This window comes from Lissotriton vulgaris, chromosome 8, assembly GCF_964263255.1.
Source record: "Lissotriton vulgaris chromosome 8, aLisVul1.2, whole genome shotgun sequence".
Taxonomy (NCBI): Eukaryota; Metazoa; Chordata; class Amphibia; order Caudata; family Salamandridae; genus Lissotriton; species Lissotriton vulgaris.
This window is the reverse complement of record NC_141696.1, coordinates 1,182,282,658-1,182,308,435: the sequence shown is the minus strand read 5'-3', so window position 1 is coordinate 1,182,308,435 and position 25,778 is coordinate 1,182,282,658. Positions and strand designations below refer to the sequence as shown.

Sequence of the window (25,778 nt, the reverse complement as noted above, 5' to 3'; positions counted from 1 at the left end):
CAACAGACAGCTAACCCGATACCTCGATGAAAACAGCATCCTGGACCCATCCCAGTCAGGGTTCCACAGCAACCACAGCACCGAGACTGCCCTTATCGCCGCCACCGACGACATCAGGACCCTGCTGGCCAACGGTAAGACCGCGACCCTCATCCTCCTGGACCTCTCCGCCGCCTTCGACACTGTCTGCAACCGCGCACAAGACAAGGGCCCGGAAGGGACCACCTCCTTCCTCTCTGGCAGAACCCAGAGCGTCCGCCTCCCCTATTCCGATCCGAAGCCTCCAAGATCATCTGCGGCGTACCCCAGGGATCATCCCTCAGCCCGACACTGTTCAACATCTACATGGCCCCGCTCGCACAAGTCGCCCGACAACACAACCGCAACATAATCTCCTACGCCGACGACACTCAACTGATCCTCTGCCTCACCAAGGATTCCCCTCACCACCAAATCCAACCTCCACGAAGGAATGAAGGCCGTCGCCGACTAGATGAAAATCAGCTGACTGAAGCTGAACAAGGACAGGACGGAGGTCCTCATCCTCGGCTCCAACCCTTCAGCCTGTGACGACTCCTGGTGGCCCACGGCACTGGGGGCAGCCCCGACACCCGACGACCACGCACCCAACCTGGGAGTCATCCTTGACTCAACACTCTCCATGACCAAGCAAGTCAAAGCAGTCTCCTCCTCCTGCTTCCGCATGCTCCGCAAGATCTACAGGTGAATCCCGACAGATACAAGAAGAACAGTCACCCAGGCCCTCGTCAGTAGCAGACTCGACTATGGAAGCGCCCTCTACGCGGGAGCCCCGGCCAAGCTCCTCAAACGACTGCAACGCATTCAAAACACCTCTGCACGCCTGATCCTCGACGTACCATGCCACAACCACATCACCCCCCCACCTTAGAAACCTGCACTGGCTCCCCGTCAACAAGAGGATTTTCTTCAAGTTCCTCATCCACGCACACAAGGCACTCCACAAGACCGGCTCAGCCTACCTCAACAGATGACTTTTCTTCCACATCCCCAACTGCCAGCTCCGCCGACTTCGCCCTCGCCACCGTCCCTCGCATCCGAAGAACCACCACCGGCGGCAGATCCTTCTCCCACCTTGCCACCAAGACCTAGAACACCCTCCCACTGAGCCTACGACAGAGCCAAGACCAGCTGACCTTCAGGAGGCTACTCAAGACCTCGCTGTTCGACCAGTAGCGCCCCTCCCCTCCCCTTTCCCCCAGCGCCTTGAGACCCTCACGGGTAAGTAGTGCGCTCTACAAGTTCTTGATTGATTGAGGGCTGCCAGTGCACCCATCTGAAATATCCTCCTAAATCATGATGCTTGAGGAATTACAACATACTAGTCCAATTGAATATCTGCCAACTCACACGATACCATTGTGTGACGCACAATAAACTGCTCCCATCACATGGTCTCGGTGAGGCCCCGATATCACACAGTGCAAGAGAAAACGAACTGAAAACCACTGTAAATAATGGGGTTTTTTTTGCAGCTCGTTTTCCGAGGCTTTAAACTGCCGATGTCCATTAAGGGATGTGAAAACACCCCAGTACTATCATTCCAAATCCAAATAACTGACTAACATATCCACCATTTAAAATGTACTTGCATGTTTCACTATACTAATTCAAAACTAATCCTCTGTGGGTCCCGGAGTAGCGTGCTACCCGCCGAAAAAGCGCTTCGACGCCTCGTCAGGGGTAGTAAGCGCTATATAAATGCAATTACAATACAATACAATACTTCTTAGCAGGAGACCCCTTTAAGGCCCACCCCCCTCCTCAGATGGTAAGATTGTTCTTCAAGTTGGCAGGTATGCAATTGCAGTTTAACTTGCTCCATTTCTCAAATTCCCAAAAGTATGAAGAAGCTCATACAGTGAACGTTAAACCACCCTCCCCCATACAGTGACCGTAAAGCCATATCGGTTCTGAATCACGCATATACACAAAGGGTCCAAAATTGCACAAGATCAACCCCTGCCTGCATCTCTGCGACCCGATGGGGCATATTTACAGCATCGAGTATTTTTCACACTTTTCCGGCATGAACTGATAAGTCACGGTCTCCCGACTCGAGATGATAACTGCCCTAATTTTAAATGTGAACCCAAGTATGTATGTATGTCCCGGCAATTTCCTTTTCACGTGTTTAGCCCGCCTCTTCGTTTCAAGCTAAGTCATAGACAACACAGCAGAAGTCATTTCACCATCCAATCACAAAGCTACAAGTCACGTGAGGGGCGCGGCTGAGGACTGTGCGTTGCAAACACGTAGGAAATTTTGGTTACGTTTATGACACGTGATTTACGTGCCCTCGTGGATGTTGTTTCTTACTGCAGTTCCTGGGGAATAGTTTCCGGGGTGAAATGATGCATCCCGCTGTCAGCTATGGCCGGAGCAGGGATGTGCCTGTGTGATCTTATCAGGTCAGCGCAATCAGGGTCATGTTTAGCTGATGTGTAATGCGACTCAACAGACAGGATCTGCTCCTCTTGCGTGTATCCCCTTCTGAACGTTGCCTCAACCGTAAACAGCACTTTGCTTCTCCATGTGATTCCCCTTCTACCATTGTATTCGAAACGTCCAATGTGTGTTGACCTACGTTTTGTGTGTCCGGTTTGTGTGGTATCGCTGAGTGTATTCCGTTAATTTCCTGTTGAAGAAGGAAGCTTCATTTATTTTTTATTGCCAAGGGTTTTATGCCCCCCTCCCCCCGCCGATTAAAGTACCACTCGCCCAAATGCAAATGAATGAATAAATACAACTAGCTCTGTTTATGTTTAATGATCTTCTTTAGCCCCACCCGTTGTTCTCAAGACAAGCGTAGGCACTGCACCGCCATGTTACATGTCAACCCCCCCCCTCTATTCTATTGTCCACATCATAGCTGCCAAGGTTTCAGATTGCTCATGTGATATTTTCGTAATTCCAGTGTAATAAGTAGTGACATTCAACGACTATGAGTGACACTTTGTCACGAGCAAAATCAAGCAATGCATACCTGCCACGTTTTCTGATTCCTTAAGTGTGACATTTGTTTTTTTCATTGAGTATATGTAACATTTGATTGCCTTATGTGTGACACTTTTCGTGATATTTGATGCTGAGAGTAATCAAGTCTTTTTTTTACATTTAATAAGTGTATGCCCCTAGCACCACTCTGTACACACACTGAACATAAGTGCTGCTCCGCTAAGTCATGTTGATATGCCTATGATGGGCCAAAATGTATTAACTATAGTGTGGGATATACCAGCTCCTGCACATTAGTGCAATTCACAGGGCTGTCTTAACACATGTTTTTATTAATTGATACTAATAAGGCATGTGATCTCATGATGTGACCGTGTTCTAAACCTGTATTTAATGAAGCCATGTGACACAGTTAATAGGTCATCAGTTGGACTGCTAAGTCAGAACTGGCAGAAAGTACAAATCTCATAAGAGAAGGCCACTTGGCAACCACTACCTCGCCTGCAATACACAACCCCAAAAGGGGTTTCTCATTCAATGGCATTTCCCACTTGCAGGCAAAGGAATTTCATAAATATTCTTCGTTTTCACTTATTTAAATTGGAATTGCAAACATCAATAAAATACAAATAAATCAATGTATTGGATTTATTTAGCCACGCACGCTCTACAGTCAGCAAGTGTTAAGCCGCCCCATTTACTTGGCACCAATACTCTTAACGAGCAGCTGTAAGGCTGGGGGGACGCCTCCCTGAGTCCCTGCCCCTAAGGAGGGGGCCACTAAGGAGGGCTGCCCTCTTTAGTGGCTCCCTGCTATGGCCTCGGTCAGCGGCAGTTTTTGAACACTCTCTGGCCTGGTCGGGTAAGAGCGCCTCTTCTCAGGTGCTTATGCATTCTTGCAAATTGTGTCAGCAGTGCAATCACAGCTGTTTTGACCAACGTAGCTGGCTGCCACTAGTTGTTCCTGTCGGATAGCTAATTAACAAGAGTAAAGCCATCTACAACAAGGCAGGGAATTAGAGATATCCCGCTTAGCTGTCTCTTCATCTTGTTTGCATGGCAAATTACCGCTCATGCGGAAACTTAACTGGAATTGTGTTACACTAACGTGAAATGCGTGGCACTTGTCAGGATTGCCACATTAAATGGAATATTCCTATTCTATGGTCCAAGCAGGCAAACACTATTTGCCATATGTAATCTGTACACAACACATATGTATTAATCAAAACAACTAATAGACCTAGAGGTTGTCTGTGAATGCAAAACAGTGACTATTTTTAGGAAACACACAAAGGTAAATTTTTAAACAAAGCAAGCATTGGTCATTCCAATATTCTGAAATAATAAACATAACATACACCCCCCTCCAATTAAATTTTGGGAAATGATTTATCGTTAGAGATATTTTGCACTCAAAGTTTGGAAACTTGTGGTTGAGGTATGAAGTTAAAAGCAATATTTGTTTTTCCTTAAATAATGTGGCATAGCGTTTGTGATTGTTTTTCAGTGCTCAGAAGTGGCTTCCTGAATGTAAGAGCTTTACAAAAACAATAATTATACCTACGTCCCACGTCCTTATCTCGGTCATTGCTTTTGAGGTGGAGTCATACCTGTCCTTGCTTTTGAGGTAGAACCCACCTTTTATAACGGGTAAAAAGAAAAAATTAGAAGTAGGCTGTAAACCCGCTCAGCCTCATGGGCGCTTTTCACACAGCCTTCTCATAATTTCTACTGTTGTATTTTTCCTCTCCCATGCCCGTGACCAGGAAGTGGTTGGCTGAGGTCCTTGCCGGGCCTATGCCTCCTTCAGACCCTTATGTGCTGGGCACAAGGGGTGTTAGTTGTGCTAAATCAGACCATCAGAGGGACTCCAAGAAAGGTAGCACAGATCCGTAGAGAGCCAATAGTATCCTATGTAGCCTAGACGGGCGGAGGTTAAGCAGTAGCAGTAAGCACATTGTTCTTGTGGTGCAGCATTTATCTTGCTGGTTTTGTCTTGCCGTCTGGGTATTCACCCCTACAGGAGTGCATTCGCATTTCATTTTTGTTTGCAGGCCGGTCGTACATGTTGGGAGGAGAAGTAAGACGCATTAATACATTATTTCACACATGAATGATTGAGAAGGAATCTTGCCTGTAATGCACCTATTTTCGGTTTGTTCAGTTCTTTGAGCAACTTATTTTTACATCACGGTCAAGCATTCCACGAAGACTAGGCATCTGAATGACTCCATTTCTGATTCTTCTAAGTCCAGATCCTCACTTCCCCCAAAGAGAAGGATTAAAAAGGCAAGAGTTTATATGGAGAATGTTGAAGAGAAATCCAAGCGAAGGAACAGATGACACCTACGGTGGAACAGAATGAAAAATCTCTTGATGGAGAGTTACTAACTGAATTACAGGCAAGAATTAATATGAGATCTCCTGTGGAAGAGGTGCCAAGTACATCTTCTGAGCCTCTTTTGATGCAATTTATTAAAACCTGAGCTCCTGGTTTGCCTATACCTCAACATGTTCTCAATATAGTTCTGTGTGAGTCAAAGGATCCTTATTGTTTCTTGTCTAAGCTTTATCCAAAAGAGAATGTGGATAAGAACATTTCCGAATCGGTAACAGTAGATTCTTGAGTGGTGAATTTTGTGGGAGAACATCCAAGGCTGAAGAGCACATGTTCAAAGAAACCACAGATAAAGGCAGCGTCCACATTAAAGAAGACTTGGGTAGGGGCACATTTGTCCATGAGGGTTGTTATATATAGAGTGTATATCTGGCAATCTTTGAGGTCTGACTTCAAAGAACTCTTTAAGGCAGTAAAGGAGGATGTTGAGTTCTCTATGGTGCTGTGAAATTTGGAGAGAGACATTGAATGTCTATCAGAAATATAATTTGATGTTGACAGAGAGGCTGCTTTGGGGGAGAGTGCCAATTTTGCAGCAAGAAGGAATGTTATTTTATGAGACTGTCATCCTGCCTCTGCACATTAGAATGCAGCATACCAACTGTCTTTTGAAGGGAGTAAACACTTTGACCCTGAACTGGGGAAAAAACTCACAGGATATTTAAATAGAAGAAACATTCCTCTTCCTTTAGACAGCCTCACAACACTACCACTTCTTCCAATTAGATTTTGAATAGATCGTTATTCTGTCTTCTAGACATCAATCAGATCAGTATACGAGGAAGTAGAAGGAAAATAATTTCAAGAACCATTTTGATCAAAAGAGCAAGCTGTCTTCACTAAGAAAGACACAGGTCCTGGCTATGTAGGAAATGTCCAGGATTGGCTGGTTGTAGGAAGGATAAGGTATTTCCCGAACAAATGCGAATGATCTACTTCCAACTCCTGAATACTGATGATAGTGAAATAAGGTTATGTAATAGAATTCCTTTATCCCCCTCCAGAGAACAGGACCATTCTTACACCAAGTCCCTTCAACCATATGAAGTTTGAAGCATTGAAATCTACAATTCATTCACTTGTGGTGAAGAATGCTAAAAGAACAGTACCTGAGAAAAATGCAAGGACATCTACTCAAGGATCTACCAAAGGTGACAGTGATCTGCTGGTTGGTGACTGACTTGAGAAACATCTACAAATGAATCAAGAAAATATGGTTAAAGATGGAAATTATGCAGAAAAGAATTCCCTGGATACCAGTAGATAAATACTTGATAACCCTGCCTTTGATGGATGCCTGCGTTCATGTGGCTATATCAAGACCATATCAGGAATACGTTTGCTTCTGTTTTTTTTGGGAACCATTATCTGTTGTCAGTATTGGCGTTTGGAATCAGGCCTGCCTAAGAGTCTTCACCAAGATGATGCATCCTTTAGTGTTATGACTTCATCTGCAAGAGAGGAAGATACTTTCATACCTGGACAACTGGCTCTTAGTGTCAACATTATAAGAAGACACACTGAGAGGTTGCCAACAGTAGAAGATTGTTTAAAGTGTCATGATCTGATGAAACATATCTGAAGTGTTAATCAAGGACCGCCAAGAATAGAATCTATATAGGTTTACTTTTCAGAACAGATCAGAGAATGGTCTACCTACAAGAGGACAGAGCAGAGAGACTAAAACAAGACTGAGTACATTATTAACTTCGAAGCAGGCAACAGCAAGATTATGGAGTAGAGTGCATGTCACATGGCCTCCGGTGTCTTCCTTGTTCCATGGCCAGACTCCATCAACGACCATTAATAACTCTTTTAATAGAATACTGGAAACCTGCATTAATAGAGCATGAGAAGTTGATATCCGTAACTATAAAAGTCTCTCTTGAGCTTCAGTGGTGGTTGACAGCTGAATCATTAGCCACAGGGTTTCCTCTCCAGATGGATCCTCTTGTATGTTCTAACAAGTGATGCTAGTCAAACAGTTACATGATGGGGAGGTACATTATAGACTAGGAAGTTCACAAGAATGTTCTGTGGCTCACATTTTAAAACATTCTAAACTATTCCAGAATTGTTTCACAAATGACATTTGGCAGCTATGATTTGACATAAGCATGGATCGGCAATACCCTCATAGTCTGCATGAAATGTTTCTCCCCTTAATAGGATTTGGCCCAATGTTCACAATTGTTTATTAGTGGAACATCCAGCTAGGTTGCTGTAACTTAAATAGTCATCTATAGGTTTGGGGTTCGCCAAGAAATTTTTATTTTATTAAAATTACATATAATGTACATATTTTTAGGGGCTTTCAGTCTGCGGTCTTCACTGCTGTGTTGTTGTCTCATTCACAATTTTCTTCTGCTCTTTACATACTGCATTGAGAAGTGGGTTAGTCCTTTTCAGCCATTGGCTAACTTCGCTGTGAGTGATGGCATTTTGCCCTTTCACAAGAAACAAATCCACACACATAATGGTTACCTTCAGTGCCATGGAGTAACATGGCAACGTGTGTTTTGATGCCAATACCATATCTTTAGGGCTCGCTTGTCCCATTCCAAAGGAATGGATAGGGGAGAATTTTAGTAGGCAAAATAATTGTCAAACCAACGGCGGATTTTCAACAGTTCACGTGAACAAGCACGCGCTTTTCCCCCACAGGCACCATCTGTGCGTCCACATCAAAGCAATCAGCCTCCCTCCCACTGGCATCTGAAGCTTCCCCCAGTGTGCGCTCGGCCTCAGGGAGGCATTTCTCCTCCCCTAATTATTCACTTCACTTTCACGGCTGTGCATTCCCCCCCTCCCCCCCCCCCCCCCCCCCCTTCGCCACAGCAATGCCAAGAGCTGGTTAAAGTTACCAGGCGTATTCAATAAGCAGGCAGGCTCCATTGCAAAGGATCAGGGCCAGGTAACCACTCAGTGGAATCAAAGGGCTTCAGCACCCACCTTCCTGTGTGGCAAAACTGCTAAAAGAAGTGATTCTCCTCTTTTGCTCATCTACTCTCACATTCTTTTGTATGTCCATACGATAAAAATATACTATACACGTTTGCAAGTAGCGCCTCACTCGGGTTGTTGCCTTAATTAGGGCTCATTCACTATGAGGTGTTACTTTAAAACCATGGTGGGGGTAAGGCTGAGCTTCTATTAGCGTGAAACATAGCGAACGAGAAACAATGTGTAACGCCAGATAGTGCATAACAAAGGGGCTTCAGTTACATGTTGTCTTTATCTAAGCATAAAAGGTAAAAAGTTGCTCTACACGTGTGCCGCAGATTTAATAAACAACCTCTGTTGTAGTTAATATTGATACTGCAAGCAAACCGCCAATAAGCAGGATCACAGTCAGGCGCGAGTCACCCAGTAGAATCAAAGGGCTTTGGCTACCACATTTGTGTGTGGAAGCCCAAGTTAGACAGCTCCTGAGTGTGCACACAGTGTCACTCGAGCATATTACAGTTCTTTCCTACACTGGCTCCATTGCAAAGTAGCACGGCCAAGCGTGCAACACCTATTGGAATACAACGGCTTCAGCTCACTCCCTTCGTGTGTGTCAGACTAGGCTCAGACAGCTCCTGGGCACACACACAGCCTCACCCGAGCACTTTACAAGTCTTTAAAAGACCAGCTCCATGCAAAGTATCAGGAGATGCGCGCAACAGTCGTTAGAATAAAAGTGCTTTAACCCCCCCCCCCCCTGTCGTGTGTGGCTGCCGCCTCACCTGAGCACTTCACAAGGTTTTAAAACACTATGTGCATTTTAAAGAGGCTTTGTTACTGCAAGTCACTATGCAATAAGCATTGCATACGGAGTTAACGAGAAATGATGTGTTGCACAAGCAGACTAATAAGCTTCTTCTTTTGTTACATTACCCATTACCTTGCTTTGTAATGTGGCAACTATCAGTTTTTATTAAAAAAAGTCTGCCTAACTGACGCCATATGTTCTTCAGTACCATTACATAAGGAGTTCACGATAGACAAGGGAGAATGTAACTGCACATATTTGGACTGCATAGGAAGGGGGCTTCAGACACAGGGTCGATATAAAGGGATAAAGAGTGAAACGTTGGCCTACATATGTGTCAGTGGAATGAAAGGGCTCCGGCCGCTGCGGACAGCATGCCACAATCAGATTAGGACACGCGCTTTCGCAATGAAATGTTTGTTACCTTTGTATGAGTCTTTACGTTTCAGTTTCTTTCTTAATTTGGGCTAGTTAGCTTTGCAAGATTGGGCAACTCTCAGTTCTTTAATAAAAGGTCTGCCTAACTGTTTGCGCCTTTTTGCCCCCCGTGGAGCAGTCAAGCGGAAGCGCGTCCACATCACAGGCATCTAAAGCTTCCCCCAGCGTGCGCTCGGTCTCAGGCATTTCTCCTCCCCTAATTATTCACTGCCCACGGCCCGCACTGCCCACGGGTTGCAGCTGTCACAATAGCCTCTCTCTCATGCATTTTCGGATCGAAAAGGTTAACATTTGAGTAGTTATTTAAATTAAAGCACATTATCAAACATATACTTAAATATGAGGCCAATGATCAGCCTTTGTGTAAATGATCTGTTACCTTAAACTTTGTGAATTGGGAATTGTGTGTTTTTTCCTGTGATCTTTGTTATGATTTCATGCTTGTTATGGGAGCAGAGCCATGCTGGTTCTAGAGAATTTCAGAAGCTTTATTTTAGTGTATTTACGTGACTTTTACTAATAACGGAGTTCTTCTTTAAAAAATGTTTGTAGTCACACGGTTCTTCTCCGAGTACCGTCTGTAAAATGTGCTACATTTTAACAATAAAATTAAGCAGTAAGAGCATCGCAATTGTCATATTTTTCCCCTGTTTCTTTGCTAGCAAATTTGGGATTGCAGGCCTTTAAACATCCCTTTAATAGACCTCTAAATATCAGACCTCTTTCCTAATAAAAAAAAAAAAGGGACTTTGATCTTGTGTAGTGCAAAACCGAAACAGTGCTTTACCTTTCAAAGTCTCGAATGCCCAGTAATGGCCATAATTCGCTCGGCCTCCAAAGAAGTTTGGCTGACATGACAATCTTTCTGTTAGCTACTTCTTCATACGTGGGGAATTTTAAAATTTAACGAATGTTATCAAAGCTAGATTTTGTGGTGCACCCCCGCTGATAGAATGCCCATGCACTCATTGGTTGACCACAAATAGTATGTGTAGCTGTGGCAACCTATTGTACTTAGGGGCCACGGTTAAGAGGCTTGACCGTTTGCAGGTGCTGCAAAACGCAGCTGCTCGGCTGGTCCTGAGGCTTCCTAGAAGAGCTGCGTCGAAATCTGCTCTGGAGGCTCTTCATTGGCAGCCGGTTAGGAAGAGGATTGTGTATAAGGCTTTATGCACGTGTCATTGGATCATTCAGGGTAGGGGGCCTAGGCCTTTGCAAGCCTTAAACACGACCTATAGGCCTGTCCGCTCCCTCAGGTCCACGGGTACTGGCTTGCTGGTGATCCCCAAAATCAAAAAGGCCCGCATGTGCGGCAGATCGTTCCGGTTTCTGGCAGCTAGGAGCTGGAACAAACTTCCCGGTGAGCTGCGTCTGGAACCTTTGGAGGTTAGGTTCAGAAGCAAGCTTAAAACCTTCCTGTTCCTTCTATAATATGTATGGTGTTCCAGCACAGGAAGGGATGGGGTGCCTGCAGCCCAGCGGGGGGTAGGGGGCTTCTCATTCACCACAGTGCGGGGACACGCCGGTGTGCGTAACCAGGCGCTTTATAAGATTACTTATTATTATTATTATTATTATGAATACACTTTTGTACATAGTTACATACTAAAATGACAACATTAGCATAAAGGCTGTAGAAGCCCCGGGGGAGGGAGGGGGGGGGGCAGCAGCCCAGTCAATTTGTCAGTGTGCCTCCTCTTAAATGTGATGCAATTTTGAACTTTCCAAAGCTGACATTTTTAGGTTGAGCCTAGCGCAGCACATTGGGCATTGACAGCCAGGCGTTGGTTGGACGCTACATGCTCCATTGGATTAGGGGTATACCGCCTGTTGTCTGGGGCGCTGTGCAGAATGTTCCACAGGGCAGTGGGGGTAGCGTATGTGGCCGTGCCTCTGATGTTGGGTGCGCACCATCCCCCCCTACGTTATAGTGAGCAAAGGGAGTGGACTTGTGGACCTACGGTGGTGAGACCGACCCCGTAGGGGGCCTTGTGTTGAAAAAAAAGCACTAGGCAATACAAGCATTTGCAACGCGATAGGTCTCGCATTTACGCGAGTTTGAGATATTGACATTGCAAATGACAATGCCTTTTATTTATGTTTTTAAAACATTAATAAAAGGCATTGTCATTTACAATGCCAATAGCTTAAACGTGCGTAAATTCGAGACCTATTGGATTGCAAATGCTTGTTTGTATTGCCAAGGACTTGGTAGTTTACGCAGTAATAAAGGTTTAAAAATCATGACATGCTAAGCACTGACCTTGCTAAAAGGCTGAAAGCTAGCCTCAGGGCTATTAGTTTTGCCAGTGATTGTTATTAGTTCCTCTAGATGTATTCCTTTTATCCTCTGAACCCTCTTACCACATGAAATCCAATAAATATTGTTTTATTTTTTATTGATATCAGTTATCGGAGAATTAACTCTCATTTACAAAGTCCAATTCGCACTCTAATTTATTTAGTTTTAGAAATTATTACGGTCATCCGTAAAAAAAAAAATAATAATTTTGGTAGATCTTCAAGCTTCCACTTCCTTAACTTATACATGGAAGGTCACCGATTTAGATACCAAGCAGAGCTAAAATAATGTTTTCAGTAACAAAATTGGTTTGTGCTAGAAACACATCCTCTTTTCTAATTTTACAATATTTATTCTGTAGTTGATTTACAATAAACAACTGGAGAGATAATGAAGGATCCTTTCCTGTTGTCCACACAAATATTCAAAATATCAATCCAATTTCTGAAGTCTAATCAGAAAATCCTAGCAAAAATATTTCTAACCGAAGCAGTGATATCCTTTGTTACAGTTCAGGGTTTGAAACATCTCCCTTTTTATACTCCATTATCAAAGCACTACCTATCAAGGAACGGGAAGTTTTCCCTAATGTGCATCTAAAATATTGAAAACGAATTCAGAAAAGACAGTTCATTTAATGCTGTTTGCTAAAACCTCAGGGCTGGCCCAAGATGGCAGTTATGACACGGGTTCTCATGGCATCTGTGTATATTTGCTGGGACTTGCACAGTGCAGGCCTGATTAGGAAGAGAGTATTGTGCACAGGACGTGAAAGAAACTATTCAAAAATTTGTGAAGACATTTGTGGGTTTTACTGACCCTTTTGCCCATAAATGTAGGCAAACTCTCATTGCCTCATAGGAATTAAAAACAACAACAATATATATTGATGTCGAAGGAGGAAATATGTCTTGTAATGCAGAAAACATTTATTTATCAATGTATGCCATACATTGTCGCTTCATCTCTTCATTCTTTCCACCTGTACCCCTTGGAACTGACAAAATATGGGTGACGGATGCTTTACTATCGTGGAAACAATTGTGGAATTTCTTCCTCGTTCATTACCTCATATCGTGTACTGTTTGCGTTTGATCATGTTTCTACAGTCCCGAGAGTTCGAATTATCAGTATTTGCCTTGTGAAGTAAGTGCCTTGTCCATCTGCTACATTGCTTAGAAGTAGTTAATTTCAAAGGGTGTACTCTTGCTAGTCACAGTATAACATTTCACCATCTCTAATTGGCATTTATTGGATACATTTATTTTCAGCGAGAGAGATTATAAAAACATAATGTTAGCAAACGATAGCTATTTACACTACCGTGGAAGAGCCAATTCTATCGAATATACTATGCGTGGTTCACAGGAAACCTCTTGGCAGTAACTCACTAATTACCTTGGCCACAAGCCCTTCCACTTTTTTCTAGAGATCTTTTTCTGATTAGCTTTCTCATCTCTAACATCTATAGCAAATTAGATATGGGCTTGTTTCATTCAGCGATATGAATAGGCAATATGATTATTTTTTTTTGGAACGCTTATCATTTTAGTACCTTCTTAAAGTTCTGTGACATGCTAAATGCCCCAATACTGGGAATGTGGTGTGTGTCTCTTTGGGCTTGTTAGCCCTGTGTTTTTACTATGGCTAGAACTTTATATTTATGAATACAGAAAGTTGTAATGCCAATGGCAACTGTCATGGTGATCAATTGAAGAAGGATAGAATTGGCAGTACTATGTGATTATGAATAATTAAACCGTTTACCTCACCGCTGTTTCAGAGCATCATTTCATGTCACTAATTAAATTTGGAATGATTCTTCCCATTTTCTTGCAGACTGCTGTGTTCTTTGTTCATCCCAGGGCTTGTAGTTAGTGGAGCTGCATGTCTGTTAATGATAATCTTCGTCTTGGGGATTCGGCTGTGGATAACCCAAAAGAAGAAACATTCTACACCTGAGGGAAAAGATGGCAAAAAGCATTTGGTGGTTGCTTTCTTTCATCCGTACTGCAACGCTGGTGGCGGAGGAGAGAGAGTCTTGTGGTGCGCCCTAAGGGCCCTACAGAAAAGGTAAGCATAAACTTTAAGGGTCACTAAACTTTGTTTTAGTTGGCTCAGAATAATGGAGAATTTTGGGAAATCGTGAGCATTGCCAGTGTAGTTTCTGACAACTTTCCATTATTTCGTTACGAAAGTTGTTTCACATTTATTAATTTCCAGTCAGTAAGTTGACGTTTGGTCCAACATTGACACCCTCCACCTATGCATGTCTTTTCCATGACCTTTTATCCAATAGTTCAATGTTCTAGAGGTAAACGAGATCACCTAGCAAGTTTTAGGCAAACCAGTATGTGCAAATTCTGTCGGACTGCCATTGTGAAACCATTCATTGAACTCTATTGCACCTATCTTCTACAAGTATGAGTGGAGCTAACCAGTAGGGCAATGGCTCCTCCTCGACCCCCCAAAAGGGTCCCAGGAACAGTGTACTGTCTAGAGAGACTGGCGAAATACAGAGAGGTGTGTGCTAACAGAGGTTCTTTTATATGTTTGTGAGGTACAAGAAATTATGCTGATGATTTTCTTTTGTTGATTTCAGGTACAAAGATGTAAACATAACGTATGTTGTATATACCGGTGATAGAGATGTGACAGGAGAACAAATTCTTAACGGAGCTTTCACAAGATTTAACATTAAATTACCTCATCCGGTGAAGTTTGTTTTCTTGGAAAAGCGCTATTTGGTGGAAGCCCGTCTTTATCCCCATTTTACCTTGCTTGGCCAGAGCCTTGGCTCAATTTTTCTGGGATGGGAAGCACTTACAAAGTGTGTCCCAGACGTGTATATTGACTCGATGGGGTATGCGTTCACGCTTCCTCTGTTTAAGTATTTAGGAGGCTGCAGGATTGGGTGTTATGTTCACTATCCTACCATCAGTACTGATATGCTGTCTGTGGTGCGCAACCAAAGTGCCAGATTCAACAATGCTTCTTTTATTTCAAGCAATCCTGTTCTGAGCCGGCTTAAACTTATCTATTATTACATGTTTGCATATGTGTATGGCTTAGTAGGATCTTCCAGTGATGTAATTATGGTCAATTCTACATGGACTCTAAATCATATTCTGTTTCTATGGAATTCTGGGGATCGCACAAGCATTGTATATCCACCGTGTGATGTGCAGACATTCCTAGATATTGATCTTGTTGAAGAATCTAGTAGGTCAGAACATTCAATTGTTTCTGTAGGCCAGTTCAGACCAGAAAAAGACCATCCCTTGCAAATCCGAGCCTTCAGTACCTTGCTGAAGCGAAAGGGTGATGCACAGAAGCTGAAGCTCATTTTAATTGGAGGATGTCGAGATGGGGATGATGAACAACGAGTTGCCAACCTTCGCAAGATTTGTGAGGATCTTGGAGTTCCAGTGGAGTTTAAAGTTAACATTCCGTTCGAAGAGTTGAAGAAACATCTTGCCGAAGCAACAATTGGTCTTCACACCATGTGGAATGAGCATTTTGGGATTGGTAAGGCTGTTTTATTATCTTTTTTTTCTTTTTTGTCGTAACTAACCATTGAACTGCATGTACTTAACGTTTTTTTTTAGGGGTAAGTGGTCAGTGTTGGAACCTGGGATGTCAGGTCACCTAGGGTAGCCTGGCCTAGGGTAAGACATAAACACTAGAGGCATAAATGTGAAGGTTGCGAACCACCCAGCAGTAAATCCACGCAATAACACTTAAAAAGGACACTACACCAATTTGTTAGAAAAATATGTACTGGTTTATAAAAATAATATCTCTGCTCTTTTGTTCCAAAATTTACAACTAGGACATTTCAGTTTGTCTTGGCAATAGCAAATATACCTTTTAAACTGCTAAGCAAATTATCAACTAGCTTTATCAGTACATTACATTTAGTCAAGCACTAAAATCAAGTCTGGCAGGTAACACTAATACTTTCATAGGCCAGATAATTATACACTGTACTCTGCTTTTACTCCTCCGTAACTCTACTCCATCAGGGGGGGGGCAAGCTGTCACGAATTGTCAAGAACCAGGGGTTTAATGAGGCCTTTATATTCCTTTCACCCCACAGGTAAAACCAGGCTTCTTGAATCGGTCAGTTTTGGAAGTTATGTCACTCGTTTTTCAGGCCCTCCACCCTCTTCCTCTCAATCAGTGTTGCCCAGTGTGGGGAGGAAGACAGACGATCAGGAGGCCTAACCAGCTCTCCCTCGCCACGCCTCACTCTTCCCTGCTTACTTGGGAGGATGGCTAGCAGTCGGTTCCTCTGCTCACCCTCTATGCCGGCAAGACGCTTTTCTTCCAGTGATCGGCCTCCCCGCCCCCTCTCAGAGGAGCGGAGGCCCTCCCAGGAGCAAACCGAGGCGCTGTCACGGTGATTCAGCCACTCGGCAGGGCTGCTCCTCGCTGACAAGGATCTGTCCCTCGGCGCTCCGATCGGACCCCGGCCACTCGACGCAGCCGCCTCCTCCTCTCAGCTCTCCTCAGTGTCGGAAGACGACGAATCCCACACACGGGTTCTTCCGCGCATGTGCGGAGGTACAGTGTCTCCGCACTGGGCCTGCTCGGTCCTAGGCCCCTCCTGCAAGGCAGTCCCCAATTCAGTGGGGAATTAGCGCGCTGGCGCCGGGCATGAGCACTTCGCTCTCTCTCTCCTGATCCCACCGGGCGCTGTCACAGAGCGCGGTAGGCGCCCCCGGGGTCCCGTTCACTGCGATAGCCTCACAAGACTGCCCAGGCTTAATGGGACCTTTCTCCACTCTCCACCACCTTGACAGTTAGGAGAGTGATTGCTCACTACAAGTCCAGACACTGGTAAGAGGAGCCCAGCGCTACTCAGGCCAAAAGCTTACTACTTGCCCTAGGAAGGGAGGGGGGATCAAAGGGGGCTCCCACAGGATCCAGTGCAGGGTCCTCCTCAGCTCCACAGATCACGAAAGTTAACCCTTTCACCTAACTGTCCAGGGTCAGCAGGATGAACTAGCTTGGCTAGGACAACAGGAATGGGCGGTGGAAAAGCCTTGACAGAGGGCTACTCTTGAAGAGCAGTCCACCCTTCAGGATCCTACCCCTACCAGACCTCAGCCTTCACTCGAACTGCTCCTCACTGACAGACAAAATGTCTGTCCAGCATTCCGCCTTTTATAGGCTGACCCCCAGAGGTCCAGAAGGGACCAGAAGGTTCTGGAATGCCCTATACTACTCTATGGGACTGTTTCTGGGTTTGGCAGTTAGGGCAGTTGGTAGCCACCATTTTGTGACTCCAGCTATTCCTGTCAGAACAGGCCTCTAGGCCTGAGGTGAAAAACTATGAGGGGGGGAAAGAACACCTATCCCCTTGACCAACACCTAGAAAAAACTAGTGGACCCAAAAATTAATAAAGGTATGAGGGGCAAAAAGGGGACAAAATAAATAATAAATTGGAGGGACTACCGAAAAGCCAGACAGGTCTAACACGCGTCCCCCCCCCCCCAGCTGAAAGTGGGGAGAACTACCCAACCCCTTGGGAGTCCTCATCACTAAGGCGGAAATACCTGGAGAGACCGTCTGCATTGGCGTGGTCCACTCCAGGCCGATGTTCCACCCGGAAGTCCATTCCCTGTAGGGAGATGGACCACCTCAACAGCTTGGGATTTTCCCCCTTCATTTGCATCAGCCAATGAAGGGGTTGGTGGTCAGTCTGAACCAGGAAGTGCGAGCCAAAGAGGTATGGCCGCAGCTTCTTCAGAGCCCACACCACCGCAAAAGCTTCCCTCTCAATTGCACTCCACTTCTGTTCCCGGGGAAGCAGTCTTCTGGATAAGAAGACTACAGGCTGATCCAGGCCCTCTTCATTTAGTTGCGATAACACTGCCCCAATGCAATGTTCTGATGCATCTGTCTGGACAATGAACTCCTTGGAGAAGTCTGGGGCCCTCAGGACCGGTGCTGCACACATTGCCTGCTTTAATTTCTCAAAAGCTTGCTGACAAGCTCCCGTCCAAACTACCCGTCGAGGTTGTTTCTTTGAGGTGAGCTCTGTGAGGGGCACTACAATAGTGCCATACCCCTTCACAAAGCGACGGTAGTAGCCTGTGAGGCCCAGGAAAGCTCGGACCTCAGTCTGTGTCTTGGGGGGTTCCCAGGCCATGATTGCCTCAATCTTCGCCTGCAGGGGCTGCACAGTCCCCCTACCCACCAAGTGTCCAAGGTACACAACCGATCCCTGCCCAATCTGGCATTTGCTGGCCTTGATTGTCAATCCAGCTTGTTTCAGGGCCTGGAGAACTGCTTGCAGATGTTGCAAATGGTCCTCCCAACTGCTACTGAAGACAGCAATGTCATCCAGGTAAGCAGCAGAGAAACTCTCCATTCCAGAGAGGACCTGGTTCACCAGCCGCTGAAATGTGGCAGGGGCATTTTTGAGCCCAAAGGGCATTACACAATATTGGAAGTGTCCCTCAGGCGTGGAGAAGGCTGACCTTTCCTTTGCTCCATCTGTCAAGGAGATCTGCCAGTACCCTGAAGTGAGGTCAAAGGTACTTAGGTATTGGGCAGCTCCTAGCCGGTCAATTAATTCATCCGCCCTAGGGATCGGATGAGCATCAGTCTTTGTCACTGAGTTCAATCCTCGGTAATCCACACAGAACCTCAGTTCGGGTGTGGTGCCTTGTGGCGCGGCTTTTGGCACGAGCACCACCGGACTGGACCAAGGACTGTTGGAAGGTTCGATAACTCCCAGCTCTAGCATCTTGGCAACCTCTCCATGGATGCTAGCCTTCACCTTGTCGGACAGCCGGTAGGTCTTCGACTTCACTAGTGGGCTGTCCCCTGTGTCCACATCATGGGTACACAGGTGAGTCCTTCCCGGGACAAGGGAGAACAACGGAGAGTACTGCTCCAGTATCTGGCGGCAGTCCTCCCGCTGCTCAGGAGTTAGAGTGGGAGAGAGAATCTCTCCCTCCACTGACCCATCCTTCTCTTGAGACGAGAATAAGTCTGGGAGAGGTTCGCTTTCCGCTTCCTCCTCCCCATCAGTCACCATCATCAACATGACCTCGGGCCTCTCATGGTGGGGTTTGAGACTGTTGGCATGCAGCCCCCGTAGGGGCTGTCGAGGGGTCTTAAGGTCCACCAGGTATGTGGCCTTACCCTTCTTCTCCAACACTTCAAATGGGCCTGTCCAGCGATCCTGGAGGGCACTAAGCTCTCCAGGCTCCATCACCCACACTTTCTGGCCAGGCTCCAATTCCACCTGGTGAGCATTGTGGTCATACCACTCCTTCATGACTGCCTGGCTGGCCTCCAAGTTGTCAGAAGCTTGCTTCCACAACTTCGCCATTTGGCTCCTGAAGGCCAGCATGTAGCTCACCACATCCTGGGGGGGTTTCCTGGGAGACTTCTCCCAACCATCTTTCACCAGGCTGAGAGGACCGCGTACAGGGTGCCCATACAGAAGTTCAAAGGGGCTGAAGCTCACTCCCTTCTGGGGCACTTCCCTGTAAGAAAAAAGCAAACAGGGTAGGAGGACGTCCCATTTCCTCCGCAGGCTTTCGGGCAGACTTCTGATCATGCCCTTCAAGGTCTTATTGAACCTCTCAACCAGTCCCTTTGACTGGGGGTGATAAGGAGTGGTGAACCGGTAGGTCACTCCACACTCCTTCCACATTGCCCGCATATAAGCTGACATGAAGTTGGTTCCCCTGTCGGACACAACTTCCTTGGGGAATCCCACTCTGGTAAACATCCCCATTAGGGCTCTTGCCACTACAGGTGCAGTGACTGTCCTCAGAGGAATTGCCTCTGGGTACCGTGTGGCATGATCCACCAGAACCAGGATAAACCTGTGACCAGCTATTGTTGGTGGATCTAAAGGCCCTACAATGTCGATGCCCACCCTCTCAAAGGGTGTGCTGACAACTGGAAGTGGTTCCAGGGGAGCCTTCAGCTTCACCCCTGTTTTCCCACTGGCCTGGCAGGATACACATGTCCGACAGTAAGTGTTGGACGCCACTTTCATCTGAGGCCAGTAAAAGTGGAGGACAAGCCGAGCAAAGGTCTTGTCCTGGCCTAAGTGTCCTGCCAGGGGTATAGCATGAGCCAATTCCAGCAGAAAGGCTTGGTACTGTTGCGGGACTACCAAGGCCCTTGATGAACCAGGTAAGGGTACCTTGGGTTCACTGTAGAGGAGTCCATCCTCCCAGTAAATATGGTAGTGTCCCGTAACATCACCTGCTGCCTGGGCTTCAGCCTGTCGCCTCAGTCCCTCAAGGGTGGGGCACTCCCTCTGCCCCTTACAGAATTCCTCTCTGGTAGGACCTCCCTCCACATGCCACTCAGCAGGGATGGGTAAATCCTCCAGAGAGTCTACTTCCTCCTCCACGGACTCCTGGTCCACCACCGCAGGTGGCTGATCTGTCACATGGGGTGTGGAAGCCGGAGCAGGCTCTTCCTGTCTCCGGGTCTGTCCCTTTTTGGCAGCGGGTTAGGCCATTGTTCCAGGCTCCAACCCAGGCGAACTCCCTCTCCGGGCAGTCGCAGACCGTGTGCTCACACAGGCCCAGTCAGGTGTACCCAGCATCGCAGTGTGCATCCGGTATTCCACCTCTCTCCAAGTGTTGTGCTCCATGTCATTCCCCAACAGACAATCAACTGGCACGGCAGGGCTTACGGCAACTCGAAGTGAACCTGCAACCCCTTCCCACTCATAGGGAACCTCAGCCACTGGATAGTGGCCCATTCTGCCGTCAGCCATCGCGGCGGGGTGGAGTACATTGGGAACCACCTGCTGTGGAGACACCAGTTGACTTCTCACCATAGTCATACTGGCTCCTGTATCTCTCCGAGCCTCCCCTCTCTGGCCATTGATGGTGACCCATTGCCCATACTTTGCAGTATTTGGGGGCACCTGGATCTTTGGAACCATCTCCCGTTCCCCCAGGTACACTAAGGTGACACCCGCCCACTCACCCCCCTTATCTAAGGGCAACTCCTCCCCGAGCGCTACACTAGCTACTCCCGGTGGTTTTCCTCCGGTGGGAGGGGGTGGTCTCTTTGGGCATCTGACATCTCCCTTAAAATGTCCAACACCAACACACTCAAAGCAGTGGAGAACCCTTGGCTGCTGGCTTTGGCCAGGATTAGGGTTTCTGGGCGGGTTCACCTTAGGGGTGAAACCTGTTCCCTTCCCTTGGAAATTGTTTTGGGGACCTTTAGAGAACTCCTTCTTTTTATCTCCCCCCTCCTTCTTCTGGGGGGCGCCCTGTCTGGCTTTTTGAGAATCCCCTCCAGTCCCCTTTGAGGACACCCGGGTACTTGCCCAGATGTCCGCCTCCTCTGCAAGCTTCCGGGGATTGGTCAGCTTGCTGTCCACCAGGTGTTGGCGCAGCTCGGGAAAACATTTCTCGAGGAGGTGTTCTTTCAAAAATAGATCGTACAACCCCTCATAGTCCTTCACCTCACTGCCCTTGGCCCAGCCCTCCAATGCCTTACATGCGTAGTCAAGGAAGTCCACCCAGTTCTGGGTACCCAACTTGTGGCTCCCCTTGAACTTCTGACGGTACCTTTCTGGGGTAAGCCCAAACTTCCTTACTAATGCCAGCTTCATGGTGGGGTAGTTGGTTTGTTCCTCTGGTTCCAGGGCCAGCAAGGCGTCCCGTCCAGCAGGAGGCATGTATCTATACAAACCACCCCCCCAGTGCTTCTCCTGCACCCCATGGGCTCTTAGGGAGACCTCATAGGCAGCCAACCACTTGGCTATGTCGTCCCCCTGGCTAAAGCTAGCTATAAGGTCTTTTGGTAAGTAGGGTCTGGACTCCCTGGCTGTCTCTTTTGATTCGCTGCCACCATTCGTTACAGGAGAGGGCCCCCGTTGTAGGGCCTGGAGTTCCAGCTCCTTCAATCTGAACTCGTGAACCATCCTCCTCTCCTCCTTCTCCTGCTCCAGCTTAGCCAACTCCCATCTCAACTGCCTTTTTTCCCTCCTGTCAGTGAGCTCGGCTTCAGTTAAGCTTCCTCCAGAGGTGCTACTGCCCTTCCTCGAGTAAGACACGGGTCCTGGGAGTAGGTTTTCCCCCTCAGAGTGAAATAACCCATCTATCTCCACCACTGTGTCCCGGTCTGCCCCTTCATCCTCCTCCTTCCCTTCTCCATGTGCCTCCACCCAAGCCCTTAGACTGGTCTGGAGCTCCCCCTTCCTGGCACCATGCTTGAAAAATACCCACATTTGTTGGCAGAAAGTTTTCAGTTGAGCCACAGAATAGGTATCTAGGTTTTCTAAGTCAAACTCCATTTTGAAATAGGCAAAACCAGATTATACACACCAGGAAATTAGAGTTGCATGGGCAACCTAAAGCCACCTCCACCCACCACCAGGAACAAATTTGGAAAAACAAAAGTCAAATTAGGAGGGCCGCAAGGAGAAAACTCCTGGTGTAGGCCAGTGTATTGCGTTTAATTACTATTGAGTAGCTGCAACGAAGTCAGGATCCCCCCGCTAGACACCAATCTGTTGGAACCTGGGATGTCAGGTCATCTAGGGTAGCCTGGCCTAGGGTAAGACATAAACACTAGAGGCATAAATGTGAAGGTTGCGAACCACCCAGCAGTAAATCCACGCAATAACACTTAAAAAGGACACTACACCAATTTGTTAGAAAAATATGTACTGGTTTATAAAAATAATATCTCTGCTCTTTTGTTCCAAAATTTACAACTAGGACATTTCAGTTTGTCTTGGCAATAGCAATTATACCTTTTAAACTGCTAAGCAAATTATCAACTAGCTTTATCAGTACATTACATTTAGTCAAGCACTAAAATCAAGTCTGGCAGGTAACACTAATACTTTCATAGGCCAGATAATTACACACTGTACTCTGCTTTTACTCCTCCGTAACTCTACTCCATCAGGGGGGGGGGCAAGCTGTCACGAATTGTCAAGAACCAGGGGTTTAATGAGGCCTTTATATTCCTTTCACCCCACAGGTAAAACCAGGCTTCTTGAATCGGTCAGTTTTGGAAGTTATGTCACTCGTTTTTCAGGCCCTCCACCCTCTTCCTCTCAATCAGTGTTGCCCAGTGTGGGGAGGAAGACAGACGATCAGGAGGCCTAACCAGCTCTCCCTCGCCACCCCTCACTCTTCCCTGCTTACTTGGGAGGATGGCTAGCAGTCGGTTCCTCCGCTCACCCTCTGTGCCGGCAAGACGCTTTTCTTCCAGTGATCGGCCTCCCCGCCCCCTCTCAGAGGAGCGGAGGCCCTCCCAGGAGCAAACCTAGGCGCTGTCACGGTGATTCAGCCACTCGGCAGGGCTGCTCCTCGCTGACAAGGATCTGTCCCTCGGCGCTCCGATCGGACCCCGGCCACTCGACACAGCCGCCTCCTCCTCTCAGCTCTCCTCAGTGTCGGAAGACGACGAATCCCACACACGGGTTCTTCCGCGCATGTGCGGAGGTACAGTGTCTCCGCACTGGGCCTGCTCGGTCCTAGGCCCCTCCTGCAAGGCAGTCCCCAATTCAGTGGGGAATTAGCGCGCTGGCGCCGGGCATGAGCACTTCGCTCTCTCTCTCCTGATCCCACCAGGCGCTGTCACAGAGCGCGGTAGGCGCCCCCGGGGTCCCGTTCACGGCGATAGCCTCACAAGACTGCCCAGGCTTAATGGGACCTTTCTCCACTCTCCACCACCTTGACAGTTAGGAGAGTGATTGCTCACTACAAGTCCAGACACTGGTAAGAGGAGCCCAGCGCTACTCAGGCCAAAAGCTTACTACTTGCCCTAGGAAGGGAGGGGGGGATCAAAGGGGGCTCCCACAGGATTAAGCCACAGTGCACTTTTCCAGCACTAAACCACCAGCCCTCCTTACTGGACAGACATAGGGGCACAGGGGACCTCTTAATTCAGTTTCCAGTGCAGGGTCCTCCTCAGCTCCACAGATCACGAAAGTTAACCCTTTCACCTAACTGTCCAGGATCAGCAGGATGAACTAGCTTGGCTAGGACAACAGGAATCCACCCTTCAGGATCCTACCCCTACCAGACCTCAGCCTTCACTCTAACTGCTCCTCACTGACAGACAAAATGGTTGTCCAGCATTCCGCCTTTTATAGGCTGACCCCCAGAGGTCCAGAAGGGACCAGAAGGTTCTGGAATGCCCTATACTACTCTATGGGACAGTTTCTGGGTTTGGCAGTTGGGGCAGTTGGTAGCCACCATTTTGTGACTCCAGCTATTCCTGTCAGAACAGGCCTCTAGGCCTGAGGTGAAAAACTATGAGGGGGGAAAGAACACCTATCCCCTTGACCAACACCTAGAAAAAGCTAGTGGACCCAAAAATTAATAAAGGTATGAGGGGCAAAAAGGGAACAAAATAAATAATAAATTGGAGGGACTACGCAAAAAGCCAGACAGGTCTAACAGTCAGGAACCTGCATATTTTCTATACATTATCTGAAATGTTGATTTGGCAATAAAAGGTTAGTGGGCATAGAGAAAATATTTTCCAATATTTTGATCCCTGTCCAAAAGACTGGTTTTAAAGACCCATAATAGGTGCAAATTATTTTGAAAGTTAGATAATTTCTGTGGGTATTTTCCGTTTGTGTGTTTTATTTTTTATGAAGTGCGAATTTTACGTCTGTATTATGTACATCGTTTAGTACTCCATGTTTTTCCAGCATTTTATGTCTCTTGATCTTTTGATTTACTCCTTATTTCTGGACCTACTGTTGCCTCTTGATACACTTATTGTTAACTGCTAGTACTGAAAAACAACCGATGTAAAATGAAGACCAGTTGTTCATGTTAAGAAAATAGTTTTGAACAAATGTTCCTGCTTTAACGGATTGTGCTTAATCTGCAGTGATTCAGGAGCTGACATTCACTGAACGGGCAAACAAAAGGGTTATCTTTACTGAAGTATGCAGTCCTTAAAGCATTGCAGGGAGCATATTATCTTGGCGTGCACCAGTTCTCAATTTTCCACAAACCATTCCTAAACAGGTCAAACTTAATTTGCATTTTGTGGAACTACACACCATCCGGGCATAGTTACCTGTAAACCAGGGCTCTTCGTTTATTTATTTCCTTTGTTATTTGGTAACATGCAGGTAAGAAGCATAACAAAACACACATTTATTATCTTCACATTTTATCTGCCAAAAATGACAGAGAAGCACCGTGGTTTAATTTTTAAAAAATAATCTAAAATTTGAAACCTTAACTCTATTACCAATCTCTTAGATCCTACAAGGAGGAATGTAAATGAAGGGTGCAGAGTATTTGAGGTGATAAGCCGAATATTCCTGAATTCTATTTTTCCTACAATGTATCCATCTTTCATACCTGCAACATTTAATAATTCCCCATTGCTTCACACACATACTGCTTTGACAAATTAGTACTCTGTGTTACACTTAGTGATCTTGATCTTTGGACCCACTTCTAGAATATTTAGGTTTGGGGACCGAATGTTCCGTCATCTGAGGGGTACACAACTATGTTAGTGCTTGGAGCTGGGTCCTGAATCTTCTCAATCGTCTGCTGTATTTCCGTCAACTTGCCTTTCCTCTAGAACTTTAGATGTCATAGCCACTGCCAATTCCAAGTAAGATATTGCATCTCATATTGTAGTTTCTGAATAGATTGGTGCCCATGTCAAAATGTGCTTTACCATTCGCTCGTTCATCCCTGTTCCTGGAAAGCGCCTTCGCTACTGTCCTTTCTTATTATGAGTACACAGTAATAACAGGGCTTCCTGGCATAGGGTTTGCCTGCATTTCATCCGATCCTTTAACAGGCTTTGCCAAACTACCACAGCCTGGAAGAGCTGTTCGTGCAACTCCCTCCTGGGCTGACCCCCACTCCGTTTCATGCTCTCCCAA

General features: G+C 46.4%; 1 protein-coding gene across 1 annotated transcript in view; it reads left to right on the top strand.

Moving 5' to 3' along the window:
* The first annotated feature begins 2,318 nt into the window (after positions 1-2,318).
* The window catches only part of ALG11 (ALG11 alpha-1,2-mannosyltransferase), a 42,582-nt gene continuing 19,122 nt past the window's right edge, over positions 2,319-25,778 (top strand). Inside the window, exons 1-3 of the mRNA XM_086935038.1 lie at positions 2,319-2,450; positions 13,732-13,965; positions 14,495-15,420. Of these exons, the coding sequence (XP_086791164.1) occupies positions 2,413-2,450; positions 13,732-13,965; positions 14,495-15,420 (1,198 nt within the window). The 5' untranslated portion in view covers positions 2,319-2,412. The remainder of the gene's footprint in view (positions 2,451-13,731; positions 13,966-14,494; positions 15,421-25,778) is intronic.